At 56.6% G+C, this 12,280-nt stretch overlaps 1 protein-coding gene across 11 annotated transcripts in view; it reads right to left on the bottom strand.

The window, feature by feature from the left end:
* Positions 1-456: 456 nt before the first annotated feature.
* Positions 457-12,280, bottom strand: part of LOC122442108 (DAB2 interacting protein) — a 212,940-nt gene continuing 201,116 nt past the window's right edge. For 10 of the 11 annotated variants that reach the window (XM_043469445.1, XM_043469443.1, XM_043469448.1 and 7 more), the window contains 4 exons: positions 11,873-12,025; positions 9,583-9,776; positions 4,307-4,394; positions 457-3,482 (listed from right to left, as the gene is read on the bottom strand). In XM_043469445.1, the coding sequence (XP_043325380.1) occupies positions 3,315-3,482; positions 4,307-4,394; positions 9,583-9,776; positions 11,873-12,025 (603 nt within the window). In that variant the 3' untranslated portion in view covers positions 457-3,314. The remainder of the gene's footprint in view (positions 3,483-4,306; positions 4,395-9,582; positions 9,777-11,872; positions 12,026-12,280) is intronic. The other variant, XM_043469446.1, reaches the window with a different exon arrangement.

Here is a 12,280-nt window from a genome sequence, read left to right as displayed (position 1 = left end):
GCAGGTGCAGCCGAGGGGCTTGGGCACTGGCTAGCTCCCAGCAAAGGCCCTGGTTCAGCCTTGCGGGCAGGAAGGAGGTCACGCACTGGGGCATTGCAGGTATCAGAGGCTTTTTTATGTCTAGTTCAGTCACAAGCTGCTGGTGACCCTGGACCAACCTCCTTCCCTCCTGGAGCCAGATTTCAGGGGCTGGGGCAGCAGAGTTTGGCAGGAGCTGGTGTCCACTACAGGGGAGTCCAGGGGGTCAGGCTCTGGGGGACTAGAGGGAGGAAGAGACCCCAGTCCTCCTTCCCTGCCCTCAACTGCCACTGGGGTGAACCAAGTGCTGGGGTCCCCTGGTACAGAACTGTCAGTCTATGACTTGGGAGTCACCCCACAACCTGGGAGTCACCCCATGACTCCGGGGTCACCCCTGGAGAAGCTGGAGACACAGCTGCATGGAGAGGCGAGGCAGGCTTAAAATAGCTAAATAAATCTTTAATATTTCTAATTGCAAATGTACAGAAATTGCACAGCCACACAGTCTTAGAACACCAACAACCTTCTCTGTACATTATTACATAGTTAGAGTCACAGCTGGAGGGAGGCGCTCTGGCCAAGACTCCAACATTTGCATTTTTTTCCTTTTCACATACTTACAAAAGGCGGGGCGGGAGGTGGAGTAGTGGGGCTGGGGGACTGGGGGAGTGTGTAGAAAAAGAGGGGCTGTTTCCCTGGGGTCTGCCTCACGCAGACGGATGGGGTGGGAGGGGGTGGGAGGTGTTCGCTGGGGCAGATGCTCTGCAGGGTGGGGGGACGCCTGGAGCTCTGCCCTGGGTTCCCCACCCCCACTCTGGGCAGTTGCAAAGTCTTCACTTATAGGAAGTTTGGCAGTTTCCTTCACCCTAAACATCAAAGTTAGGCGGAAAGAGTCAGGCCTCTCTGTTGGCAGGAGAGGGCCGGGGGAGAGCCTTCTCTGGCGGCAGGGCGGCTGGGCTCAGGACCCCCGCCCTCCCACCCCTCCCTCGGGGACGCAGGTTCAGGGTGACCCAGGAGGGGGTGCGCGTTCCCCGGCCACCCAGACAGCACGCTGCAAAACCCCAACCCCCAGACCCCCGACCTGTGCCTCCTGCCCAATACTGTCCTCTAGATTAAAAATAAAATAAAAAAACCGTCGGAGAGCAGCGGGCCCGGGCAGCCCTCGGCAGCACCAGGACTGAAGGACTATGTACAACCATTGGGTGAAATAGTTACATTACAGTCAAACACCAAGAACATTTACAAAAATCGTCAGACTTGCAGTTCAGATAAAAATCTGTGGAGAGTCTGTACACTTTTACAGTTTTTGCACTAAGTAGATAAGGCTCTCGGCCCGAGAGCTCGCAACCCATGCCAAGGGCCGCCAGCACCGGCCTCCGGAGCCCGGCTGTGCAGGCCCTGGGACCCTCCCCCTGTATTGCTAAGAGGCGCTCAGTTCAGTCCGAGGTCGCTCAACGAGGCATCGGCGGGAGAGGGGTGGGGAGGATTCGCCGGGCAGAAGAGGGGTGCGGGCAGGAGAGGGGTGCGTCAGAACCAGAGGCGGACGTCCCTGGGGCCAGGCCCTGCCTATGCGGCCAGAGGAGTGGGGCAGGGCCTCCACCCCGCCACGGCCTGCCTTCCTGAGGTCTGTGACCTTTCGGGGGGTCCTGCCCGCTCCCCACCAGCAGGTCTCTGGGCTAACTGAACTGCAGGTTCCACCCCAGGACGGGGTGCAGTGTGGTCTGAGCTGTGGCCCCCTGTTGCTCCCCTTCCTGGGGGAACTCTGGGTCCCAGTGGAGCAGCTCCCGCCCCAGAGGCAGGAAGGGGTGTCTCCCCAGCTTTCCCACGGCTGAGGGTAGTCGGGGTGGCTCCTGGCTGCGGGATGGACGCCCCAGCTCTGGCCCCGAGATTCCCCAGGGTCAGGGGTGGGAACAGGGACGAGAGAGACCCAAGTTCCTGCCCATCTATGTCCCACAAGGGCGGGAGCAGGGGGCAGCGGGGAGGGTCCACAAGCTACAGAACAGCCTGGGGCTGAGGGACAGCGGCCCCAGCCGTGGGTGGGCCCCTCCCCTGTCTGCAGCGCCTGGGTCCTCGGCGGGCCCGGGAGGGTGAGGCAGAGGCCGGCCGCACGCACGGGGGAGGGTGCAGGCTGCCGCGGTCTTGGAGAGGGAGCAAGTCTAACATCCTCCAGGGCCGCTATTTCCCATGCAGTGCGCACGCTCAATTTAAAAGGCCCCTGTGTTCCAGCAAGCGAGCTTTTGTTTCTAATGCATACTGTGAAAGGAAAAAAAATCACAGTTATCCACCTTCTCAGGGCCTGTGGGCACTAGAATTCTTTTTCTAACCATCCACCAGGAAAGCTCAGCCTGTCTCTCGGGAGGGCGGGGGGGTGAGGTGGGGTGCACCTGCTGGCCACTCCCTGCGGGGCCACCGTGCGGGCACGCGGGCTCTGGGAGACAGGCGGCCACTGCTACGGTGCTACCTGGGCCAGCTCTGCCCACATCTTTGGCTTCGGGGGGGGGGGCCCCCAGTGCATCAGCCTGGGCACCCCGTGGCAAGTGAGGGAGGCCCTGATCTTCCCACGGGTACAAGGGCCCAGAAGGAAGAGCTGAGATCCTCACTGGGTCTACAGACTGTCTATTTGACAGAGTTAGGGCGGGAGGGGGCGGGCAGAGGGGCTGGGGACAGGTGTGGGGGTGACGCCTCGGCTCCTCACAGCCAGGAAGGGGCCCCGAGCATGCAGTGGCAGGTGCTCAGGGTGGAGACAGATGGGGGGACACAGCGCTCTGGCAGCTCCGTCCTCCCCACCCTCTGCCTGCCTGCTGACCACCCTGTCGGCTTCTGGAACCGAGCAATAGGTCCCACAGGGCAGCTCCTGGCTGCCCGGGAGTCCTGGGTCCCTGGGAGGCGAGGGGAAGCCACGGCAGGAGGCCCCTGGCTCTCTGACCCTCCAACTCTTCGGGCGGCTCCCCCTGTGCGGAGGAGGTGTGTGTGGGGGGGTGGGTACATGCACTCGGCCAGGTCAAGGAGGAAAGGGGACGCGCACCAAGTTCAACACCCAAAACAGAGACGCTGCGGCCGGCCCCTGCCCCCGCCAGGCTGCACCCTCCCCAGCCTGCACCCAACGCGCTTCTCGGGGGAGCGGGCCGGCGTCCCCCGCTCCGCTGCGTCAGTCTCTCGCGGCTCCCTCTGCGGCCGCCTCCTGGGCCGCGGGTGGAGGCAGGGAGGCGAGCCTCGGCCTCTGGCCCCCCGGCGCTGCTCCTCCCCAGGCCGAGACCCCGCCCTGGGCCACCAGAGTCCTCCCCTCCTCGGGCAGGTTAACAATTGCTGCTGTTTCGGAACTCGCCGTTCTCGGTAATCTGCAATTTGGTGGGGTTGGTGGGGGAGAGGCCGTTACGGGCTTGCATGCTGTACCTCTCTTTGAGCTGCGTCAGGGCGCTCATGAGGCGCGCGTTGGCCGCGTCCAGGGAGGCGATGCGCTTCTCCTGTGGAACAAAGAGGGTGTCAGCTGGGGTTGAGGGCTGCTGGGCCCAAGGTGGGGCGGGGGGTCCGTGCTGGGAAGGGGGTCTCCCCGGAGCTGTGGCTGCCTACAGGGAAGAAGAGCAGGGGGAGGGGTGGGGGAGGCGGCCCGGAGGACAAGCACCGCGGATGCAGACTTCCTGAAGCCGGGAGGAGGCAGCTCGCCCTCATGGAAGAGGACCTCGCTGGCCCGGCTTCCTCGTGCCTCTACCTCATTACCAGCTTTTCACCCAGATGAGCGGCCCCAGTGGTGTCATGTACCAGCTCCCTGAAGCCCCAAGGGCAGGCCCCCTCACTCATGTGCGTGTGCATGTACAATGCAGAGGTCACAGCTCCCACCAGCCTGTGCAGTTTTCTGACTGAGCAAGACCTGGGTGAAGGAGACTGGAAGTCAGCCTCTCAACTGTCTTCCCCCCTCAACACAGTTGGGAAGCCAAGGGTCTGAACAAGAGCTCCCTTGCTCCGTCTCCCCAGCCTGCTGTCATCCCAGCCTTCCCCATTCCCCTCCCAAATAGCTTCTACTCTGGTCAGAACACCCGGTGAAAGGTAATCCCTAACTAAGCTGCCCAAGAAGGGGAGGAGCAGCCCCGCCCTTTTCAAAGCCTGTCCTAGTGAGCTTGTGGTCCACTGAGACCCTCGACTTGACTTCTTGGGGCAGAGATCCTGATCTCCTATCCTCCTCTGCTTTTGCAGTGGGGCACGACTGAGGAGGTGAAGAAGCCAAAGTCACCCCCTCCTAATCCCAGGTCCTTTAACACCTGTGCCTGTCCGAAAGGCCAGAGCCCCACACCTGAGCATCAATGATCTTCTGTTTGGAGTCTACAGCTGCTTGCATCTCCGCGTGGTCCTTCTTCAGTTCCTCCTCCACTGACATCAACCTGTTACCGGAGACAAGGACAGTCAGGCCGGCATTTGAGGGTGCAAGTGGGGGGGGGGGTGAGTGGGGCCTCGTGGGAACAAGTCATCACTCCCTCACAGAGGGGGACACACTAGGAGAGCCCCACCTTGGGCCACAGACTCACCTCCCACACTTGCCTGGGATGGAGGCCCTCCAGCTGGCCTCCACCACCCGACATGGCTGAGCCTGCTCCTTCCTTGAGTTTCACCCACCCCAGATTCTGTCCCCAAATCCCCAGAAGCCCTGGGCGCGGCCCCCTTCTGATGTTCTTCCAGGAGCCGAGGGGGCGGGGGTGGGTGTTAGATCCTCATGCACCCCAGGGCCAGGCAGGTGGTGTCATATCATAAGACCTGTGGTTTGAGTGGGGAACAGAGGCCCTGAAGGGCTCGAGAACCTTCTCCACCCACGCTGTATTCATGGAGGCTGCACAAGGTACGCGAGGTGGCAGGATGAAGCCACAAGGCGCAGGGACACAGGCAGGGAGACAGTAGCTACCCTCTGCATGGGAAACTGGGGAGCCGCGGGAACAGAGAACGGGAAGCAGCTAACCGTCTTGGAGGGTGGGGTGTAGATGCACACGCTAGACGGGACACCGCAGGACAGGCAAGGGCTGTTGGTTGGGTAACGAGCTGGGATGACGTGAGGATCACGATGTCCGAAAGTTCAGAACGAGGGCCAGCGTGGGCCTGCTGCCAGCTGCTCCTGCCCTGAGACCCTTCCTAGTCTCATCCTGCCTGTCTCTCACACACCTGTCAGTCACTGCTGATCACGCCCAGCTTCTGACTACACTCTCTGGGTCTGCATCCTAGCTCCCTGGCCACTGCTCTGGAGACGCCTTGTCCTGTCTGCCCCGAGGACCTCAGGCTCCCCAGGGCTCTGCCTCAGCCCACCATTCTTCTTGCTCTACGCTCTTCTCAGATGAGTTCCCTTACTGTTTTATTTGGGCTTCCCCGCTGGCTCAGGGGTAAAGAATCTGCCTGCAATGCAGGATGGAGAAGGCAATGGCACCCCACTCCAGTACTCTCGCCTGGAAAATCCCATGGACGGAGGAGCCTGGTAGACTGCAGTCCATGGGGTTGCTACCAGTCGGACATGACTAAGCGACTTCACTTTCACACACTGGAGAAGGAAATGGCAACCCACTCCAGTGTTCTTGCCTTGAGAATCCCAGGGACGGGGGAGCCTGGTGGGCTGCCGTCTATGGGGTTGCACAGGGTCGGACATGACTGAAGTGACTTAGCAGCAGCAGTAGCAATGCAGGAGGTGTGGGTTGGATCCCTGGGTTGGGAAGATCCCCTGGAGGAGGACATGGCAACCCACTCCATATTCTTGCCAGGAAAAATCCCATGGACAAAGGGACCTGGTGAGCTACGGTCCATGAGGCTGCAGGACAGTCAGACACGACTGAGCACCCAGCTTTACTTCTGTCTCTGCCCTCGGGACTTCTTCGGCACAGCACAGCATCTAACCCCCAGACAAGCACTCAGTCCATCTCATAGCAGACGCACAAAGGTAAACAGTGCAGGGGCAGGTACCACACAGGACTGTCATGAAAAGCCAATGGGATCGGGGTTGAGGAGGAAGCAGTGTGGGATCCTGCCAAGGTCGGGGGTGGGGGTTCCTTTGTCACAGGAACGTAAGACACTGAGCAAAGCGTGGATGAAGATGAGGAGGTGGAAGCAATGGAGGAAGTGGGAGAAATTTCTGTTCCCAGCTATGGTGGAATAAGAGGCACTGGATTTAACCTCCTGCCACAGAAACACCAAACTAGAAAACTAAACAAAATAAATGAAACAAAGGTTTCCAGACACTGAAAAACAGGCAGCGCAGTATAGCACGTGACTCCCAAGAGATGGGAACACGTGAGGGGAGCCCTGCCCACTGCTGAGAGTGTCCAGGCAAACAAAGGATGGACGTGATCAGAGAGAGTCAGGATACCTGGGAGGGTGGGGGGTTGGGGTGGGGGAGGATGGGAGGGTGGGGGTGGGAGTGGAGAGGAGAAAATGCAGAGAAGACTCTACCTATCTCCTGAAGGGTCCCCTTGGGGCTTTGGCTGAGAACTGGTCTGCGTGCTTGTGAGAAAACAGGCCAGAGCCACTGGAAAGGAATACACAAAACTACCCCTAAAATAGTTTACGATCCTTCCAGGCAGTAAAAACACTCCTGTGTTAGTAAACACAGGAGGCATCAGTAGAATCCCCAGAAGGAAACTGCCTCAACAGCAGAGCCAGATCAGCTCTGGATTAAAGACTAACCAAGACCCACCCCAACAGAGCTTACATAAAAAACCTCGAAAGAATCAAACAGACTCTTTCAACTTCATTGTGTCCCAGAAGAAAGCCCCCAGGTACTTCAAGGAACACAAGACATCCAGCAGCTACATAAAAAAAAAAATCACAATGTCTGGCATCTAACCAAAAATCACCAAGCATGCAGAGAAGTAGGAAAACATAACCCTTAACCAGAAAGAACATCAATCAAGACAGACCTGGAAATGTCAGGCGACAGGATTAGTAGACAAGGGCATTTAAACAACTGTTGTAAATATATTCTACGTGTTCAAGAAAACAGAGGAAAAGCATGGGCAGGATGAAAAGAGAAATGGATGGGATTTAAACCAAACTGAAAGTTTAGAGGCAGAAAATACATCTGAAATGAAAAAAATACTGGAGAGGAGTAACAGATTAGACACTGAACAACCTGAGCAACGAATGAACTTGAAGACACACTCTAACAATCTCAGATAAAACACAGGAGAAAAATCTTAAAAATAAAACAGCACCAGTAGGACGTGGGACAATATAAAGAAGACTAATATACGTGCAATGAGAATTCCAGAAAATAGCCTGGGGAGGCAGAACTCTATGCCCACAGATCCAAGAGCTTAACAAACTCAAGAAACATGAAGAAAACATGTCAAGGCACTTCATAATCAAATTGTTGGCAATGAACGATAAAAAAAAAAAATCTTTAAATCAGCCAGAGGAAAAGTGATATCAATACATTAAATATAGAGGAACAAAAATACTACCAGGTCCCTGCTCTTAAAGGCAAAGTCATGTAAAGGCAAAATCTTGTCCACTGCTAGTTTTGGTAAACAGCCACACCATGCACATTCCTCTAAAACAGCAGAGGTACACAGCTGTGACAGACATCCTGTGGCCTGCAAAGCCTAAATACCTACCATCCACCTCTTTACAAAAAGTCTCCAACCTCTGCCCCTCATGCAACAAGGTATAGCTAATATGCCAATACAGAAGGCAAGATGGGATCATAAAAGGAACTCAACCTAGAAGAGGGCAGGAATAGGAACAGACGGTACAAAGAGAAAACAAGTAGCAAGGTGACAGGTTTAAACATAACTATATTGACAGTTACATTAAATGTAAACAGTCTGAACATTCCAACTCAAAGGCAGAAACTATCAGATTAGATAAAAAGCAGGAACAACAAGGTGTCCAAGTGATAGAAACTCATTTTATGTAGTTGAGTGAGGGACATAGCTTTGCTGAAAGTACAAGGATGACAAAGGATATAACGGGCTAATGTCAATGAAAAAAAAGTTAAGGATAGTTGTATTAATATCAAAGTGGACTTCACAGAAAGGAATGCTATGAGGGATAATTATAAGGATATTATGAGGAATATTATGAGGTGATTTTATAACGAAAAAGGGTCAGTTCATCAACAGCACTTAATAAGCCCAAATCTGTATGCACCTAAAAATAAAGTTTCAGTGACTATATAGTAAAAACCAACAGAAATGAAAGAAGGAATATATTCGTAATTATGATTAGAAACTTCACTATCCTTTACTAAATAACTGGCAGAACAGTAAATAAATACACAGAAAAACACTAAAGATACAGAAGACCTGAATAACATGATCAACCAAATTGGCCTTATCGACATGCATAGTAGGGAGGAAATACACCAGGACTGGGTAGTAGAATAAATGTTAAGCCAGCCACTGAATTCAGGAAAAGATGCATCCCTCAGAGAACAGGGTGAGAAGGAAGTGGTTAGGTTGAAAAGTGTTTTCTTTTTTGGAATCACACACATGAGGTGAGCCAAGAGCAGAGCTGACAGTTAAGTGAACAGTGGGTTCCTTGTCACCCTGGTTATAGGCCGGGGTGAGCTCATGCTAATCACTTTACAAAGAGGAAACCCACAGGTAAATCAGGTAAACAATCATCAGGAGCAGAGAAACGGGTAGTGTAAACAGGAGGAATTAAGGAAGGATTTTTTTTATAGTGGACAAAGCGTGAGGCCAGGTTGGGGAACATCCTACCTGCTGCACACTGCTAAGTCTATGCTGAGGACAGATTCCTGAACTGTGGGAACAAACGTGCAAATGTACACTGTCTCCTCACACTCGGGATTACTGCCATAAAGAAGGATGCTACACCTCGATGACACTCCCTGCTTACAGACGGGGCAGAGGGGGAAAGAGAGGCGAATCAACAAAGAAATGAAGATGAGCCATCAATAAAGATGAGTCAGCATTGAAGTCACTGGTCCACCTGGAAGTCTTCCTGCATAACCCACAGGCACCTTAAAACTCAACATACCCAACACTGGCCTCACTTCTCCCCCTCCCTACCCAAACCGCTCTTCTTCCAAAGGTCCTCATCTCGGTAACGGGCGCCATGGCGCACCTGGATGCTCTTGGTAAAAATCAGGGTTCTTTTGTCCCCTTCCCTCCTCTCACTCCCACCCTCACCAGCTGCATGTAACTGACATGCACTCCTACTTCCCCTGCCCTGGACTGGATGGGTCCTCATTGTCTTTCTTGATACCCCGCCCGCCCCATCCAGCTTCTAAACTCTCCTCTGAGTGTTCACCAAGAAAACGTGACTCCCCACGGGGGCCCCAGGCCCTCTGCACGCTGCCTCGGCTGACCTTGCTTCTGCCAGGCCACCTTTACACTCCACCGGCAACCCCCACTGTACCACGGGGGTGCCCTGAACTCCAGGCTTCTGCCCTCCTCCGGGCTGGTGCCACACAATCCCCACCGCCTCAGATCTCTGCACGCAGCTCATCAAGGCAGCTGAGCGGCCCGTCCCTGGGGTCCGAGGCCTCCTGGAGGGCAGCAGACAGGTCTGCCCCTCTGCGCGTGTGGGGCCACAGGGCTGGGCCCGGAGCAGGGACCGGCCGGCCGCCCTCACCTGCTGATGATGCCCTTCATCTGGATGTCTTTGTCCTCCTGCTGCCGCCGCAGCCGCTCCTCACCCTCCTCCAGCCGAGCCTGGTACTCCAGCACCAGCTTCTGGGTGGTCTCCTCCTGGCACTTGAACAGGGTCTCGTACTCCTCCAGCTTCTTGGTGGAGATTCGCAGCTTGTCCTGCAGCACGGCCAGGTCCTGCGGGAGGGCGGCGTGCCCCGGGCACAGCGCCCAGGACAGAAAGCACAGGCTCATGAGCCCGGCGGGAGGCAGCCTGGCTCGGAATGCCCCAGGGGCCATCACCGGCTCAGCCCAGCTCACACAGTGGGGAGACGCCCAGGGACCCCAGCCAGAGCTGGGGGTACGGGGTGAGATTCAAGCCTGGCCCCCGTCCAGGGCTCTCCCACCCCCAAGCCTGACCGACACCTAGGAGCGGGATGAAGACTCAAACCCAGATCTCACAAGTAAGGGTCTTAAGTGTCTCCTAATAAACAAAGGTAAACCTCTCCTTACAAAGGTAAACAAGGGAAATCAGAGCACTTTGAGAGGTGGGGGCTCTACAGGAGGGGAAACTGGGGTCCAGAAGGGAAGTGAACCAATCACACGGGGAGCAGAGTGACTAACTGGGTGAGATACTAGCCTCCCAGCCTCCATTTGACCCTAAAGTCATGGCGAGTTGCATGGCAAGTGCAGGGAGAGATTAAAGACAAAGTGGTCCAGGGCTCTCTGGGTCTGACTCAGCCTGGCACTCCGGGCCTTTGGGGAAGAGGAGGGATGTGTAAATTAGCAAGAGAAGCAGTGAGCTAGCAGGCCGTGTGAGCTGAATAGAGGGGGAGGCGGGGTCAAGACCAGAATCAAAGGGTTGGAGGTGGGGGCCAGGTGCCCCAAGAATCCAGGGAGTGGGGAAGCAAGAAGGGCCTCCTCTCCTTGTGACTCCCTCATCAGTAAAGGGTGGCCCAAAGGTCAGGAGGTGGCAAAGCTAACTCCTGAAACAAAGCTGGCCCCAGAGGAGAGCCCAGCCCCGGGAGTAAAGGCCCATCACGGGTCTTCTGCTCAGAGTGGTGTCAGGAGGGCCCTCCCTGGCACAGGCAGGACCAGGTGTCCAAGGAGTTCAAGGCAACTCCAGGATCCACCTGCCAGGATTAACAGCAAAGAAAGTAAGAGAAACAGCAGCTCCCTGGGCCAAGGAACAAGGGAAGAGAACACGCCAGCTGCAGCCTGACCCCTGAAATCCTTCGAGCCATCCCTGTAACTCACACTTGGAAATGGAGTCTCAGAAAGGTGCAGAGCCTGGAGTGAGGCGGGCCCTCCTTGCTCCCCAGCTAAACTCCGACGCTAGGAGCACTGTGCCCCATGTGCCCTGGTCCCCTTCACGTAATAATGGTGGAAGCAGGTGGATGCGGTGGACCGAGGAGGGGGATGGTGGAGGCGGCGGAATGCAGCATGGACATGGACCCGGCCCCAGGCCGGTGGGAGGGAAAGCAAACACCCTGACTCGTGTGCCCTCACCCGAGAGGCTGCGACAGGCTTTCCCGGGGCCAAGAGGACTGTGGGCACCCACGGCGCGTGGGCAAGTGGCTGCTGTTCTGCAGGGCCTTGTGACGGTTTGAGCTTTGGCCTCCGGGAGGAGACAGGGATCCAGGGCAGTTGCCACATAAACTAGAAGAATTTTGGAGAATGGAAGCACCCCACTGCCCGCTAAATGCTAGATGTAATCTAGGGCTGGGGTTTGGAAGTTTTAGGACCGATACTTTCCTCCTGGAAGGAAGAAAATACCTCCACGGCCATCTGACACTACCACCCCCTGGCTTTCTCTCCCAGACCGTCGTGGAGAGGAGGATGCAGAGCCAGGCCGCGGGCAGGGACTGCCCCAGAGCAGAGGGTCCTGGCGGCGTCCCCTCCCCGCTGTCTCCTCTGCCTCTTGGTACATGAGGTCTCCATGCACATCTCGGGCACCCCGGAGCCCCAAGTCCTGGATTCCCCTCAAGTCCCAGGTGCTCAGAAGCTTGGCTGCCCGGTCAGCTGGGCTGTCTGGTGACTGCCCACTGAGGGAACGTGCCTCCTGCAGTCTGATTCAACACAGTTCCTGGGCAAGCCTCACGTGCAGCCCATAGAGGAAACCTCAGGCTGATGCTAAATCCTCCAAACTCCCCTGACTGCTGTCCTGACATGGGACCAGGGGTTGGGAGGGGACTGGCCGTGTGCAGGAACGAGCAGCGCCCTGAATTCAGGGCTCGAGGGGAGACAGCGTCCTGCCGGCCGCCCTGCCCGAGTGGCCAGGGTCCGGTTTTTACCTTTTCCGCTTGGCTGAGCTCCTCCTTAGGCCTTAGTCTATCCCTGGGCGGGGGGTCTGGGCCCAGGCCCTCGTCTTCTAACAACTGCGCATTCATGGTCAAGAGCCAGGCAGCCGTGCGGTCCAGGGCATTGGGGCTCACAGGTGAAGGGCCCTGCGATGAAACACAGCTGTGAGGCAACGGGGCCGGGGGAGAGGGGTGGGGAGGGGGTGGTCCCGGGTGCGGCACAGGGACGAATGGGCATCTCTGATGCAGCCCCCAGCCCGGGGAGTTTCACCTCCTAGGCGCAGCCTGAGGCCGTCAAGAGCCCAGGGGTGAGGGGGAGCCCAGCCGAACATGGCTTCTCTGCCTCCTGGGGGAGAGCGAGTGGGCTTGGCCTCGCAGGTCAGTGTCTAACCCAAAGAACCT

The sequence above is a fragment of the Cervus canadensis genome, chromosome 5 (assembly GCF_019320065.1).
Source record: "Cervus canadensis isolate Bull #8, Minnesota chromosome 5, ASM1932006v1, whole genome shotgun sequence".
In the NCBI taxonomy this organism is placed as follows: Eukaryota; Metazoa; Chordata; class Mammalia; order Artiodactyla; family Cervidae; genus Cervus; species Cervus canadensis.
This window is presented reverse-complemented; position numbering and strand designations above follow the sequence as displayed.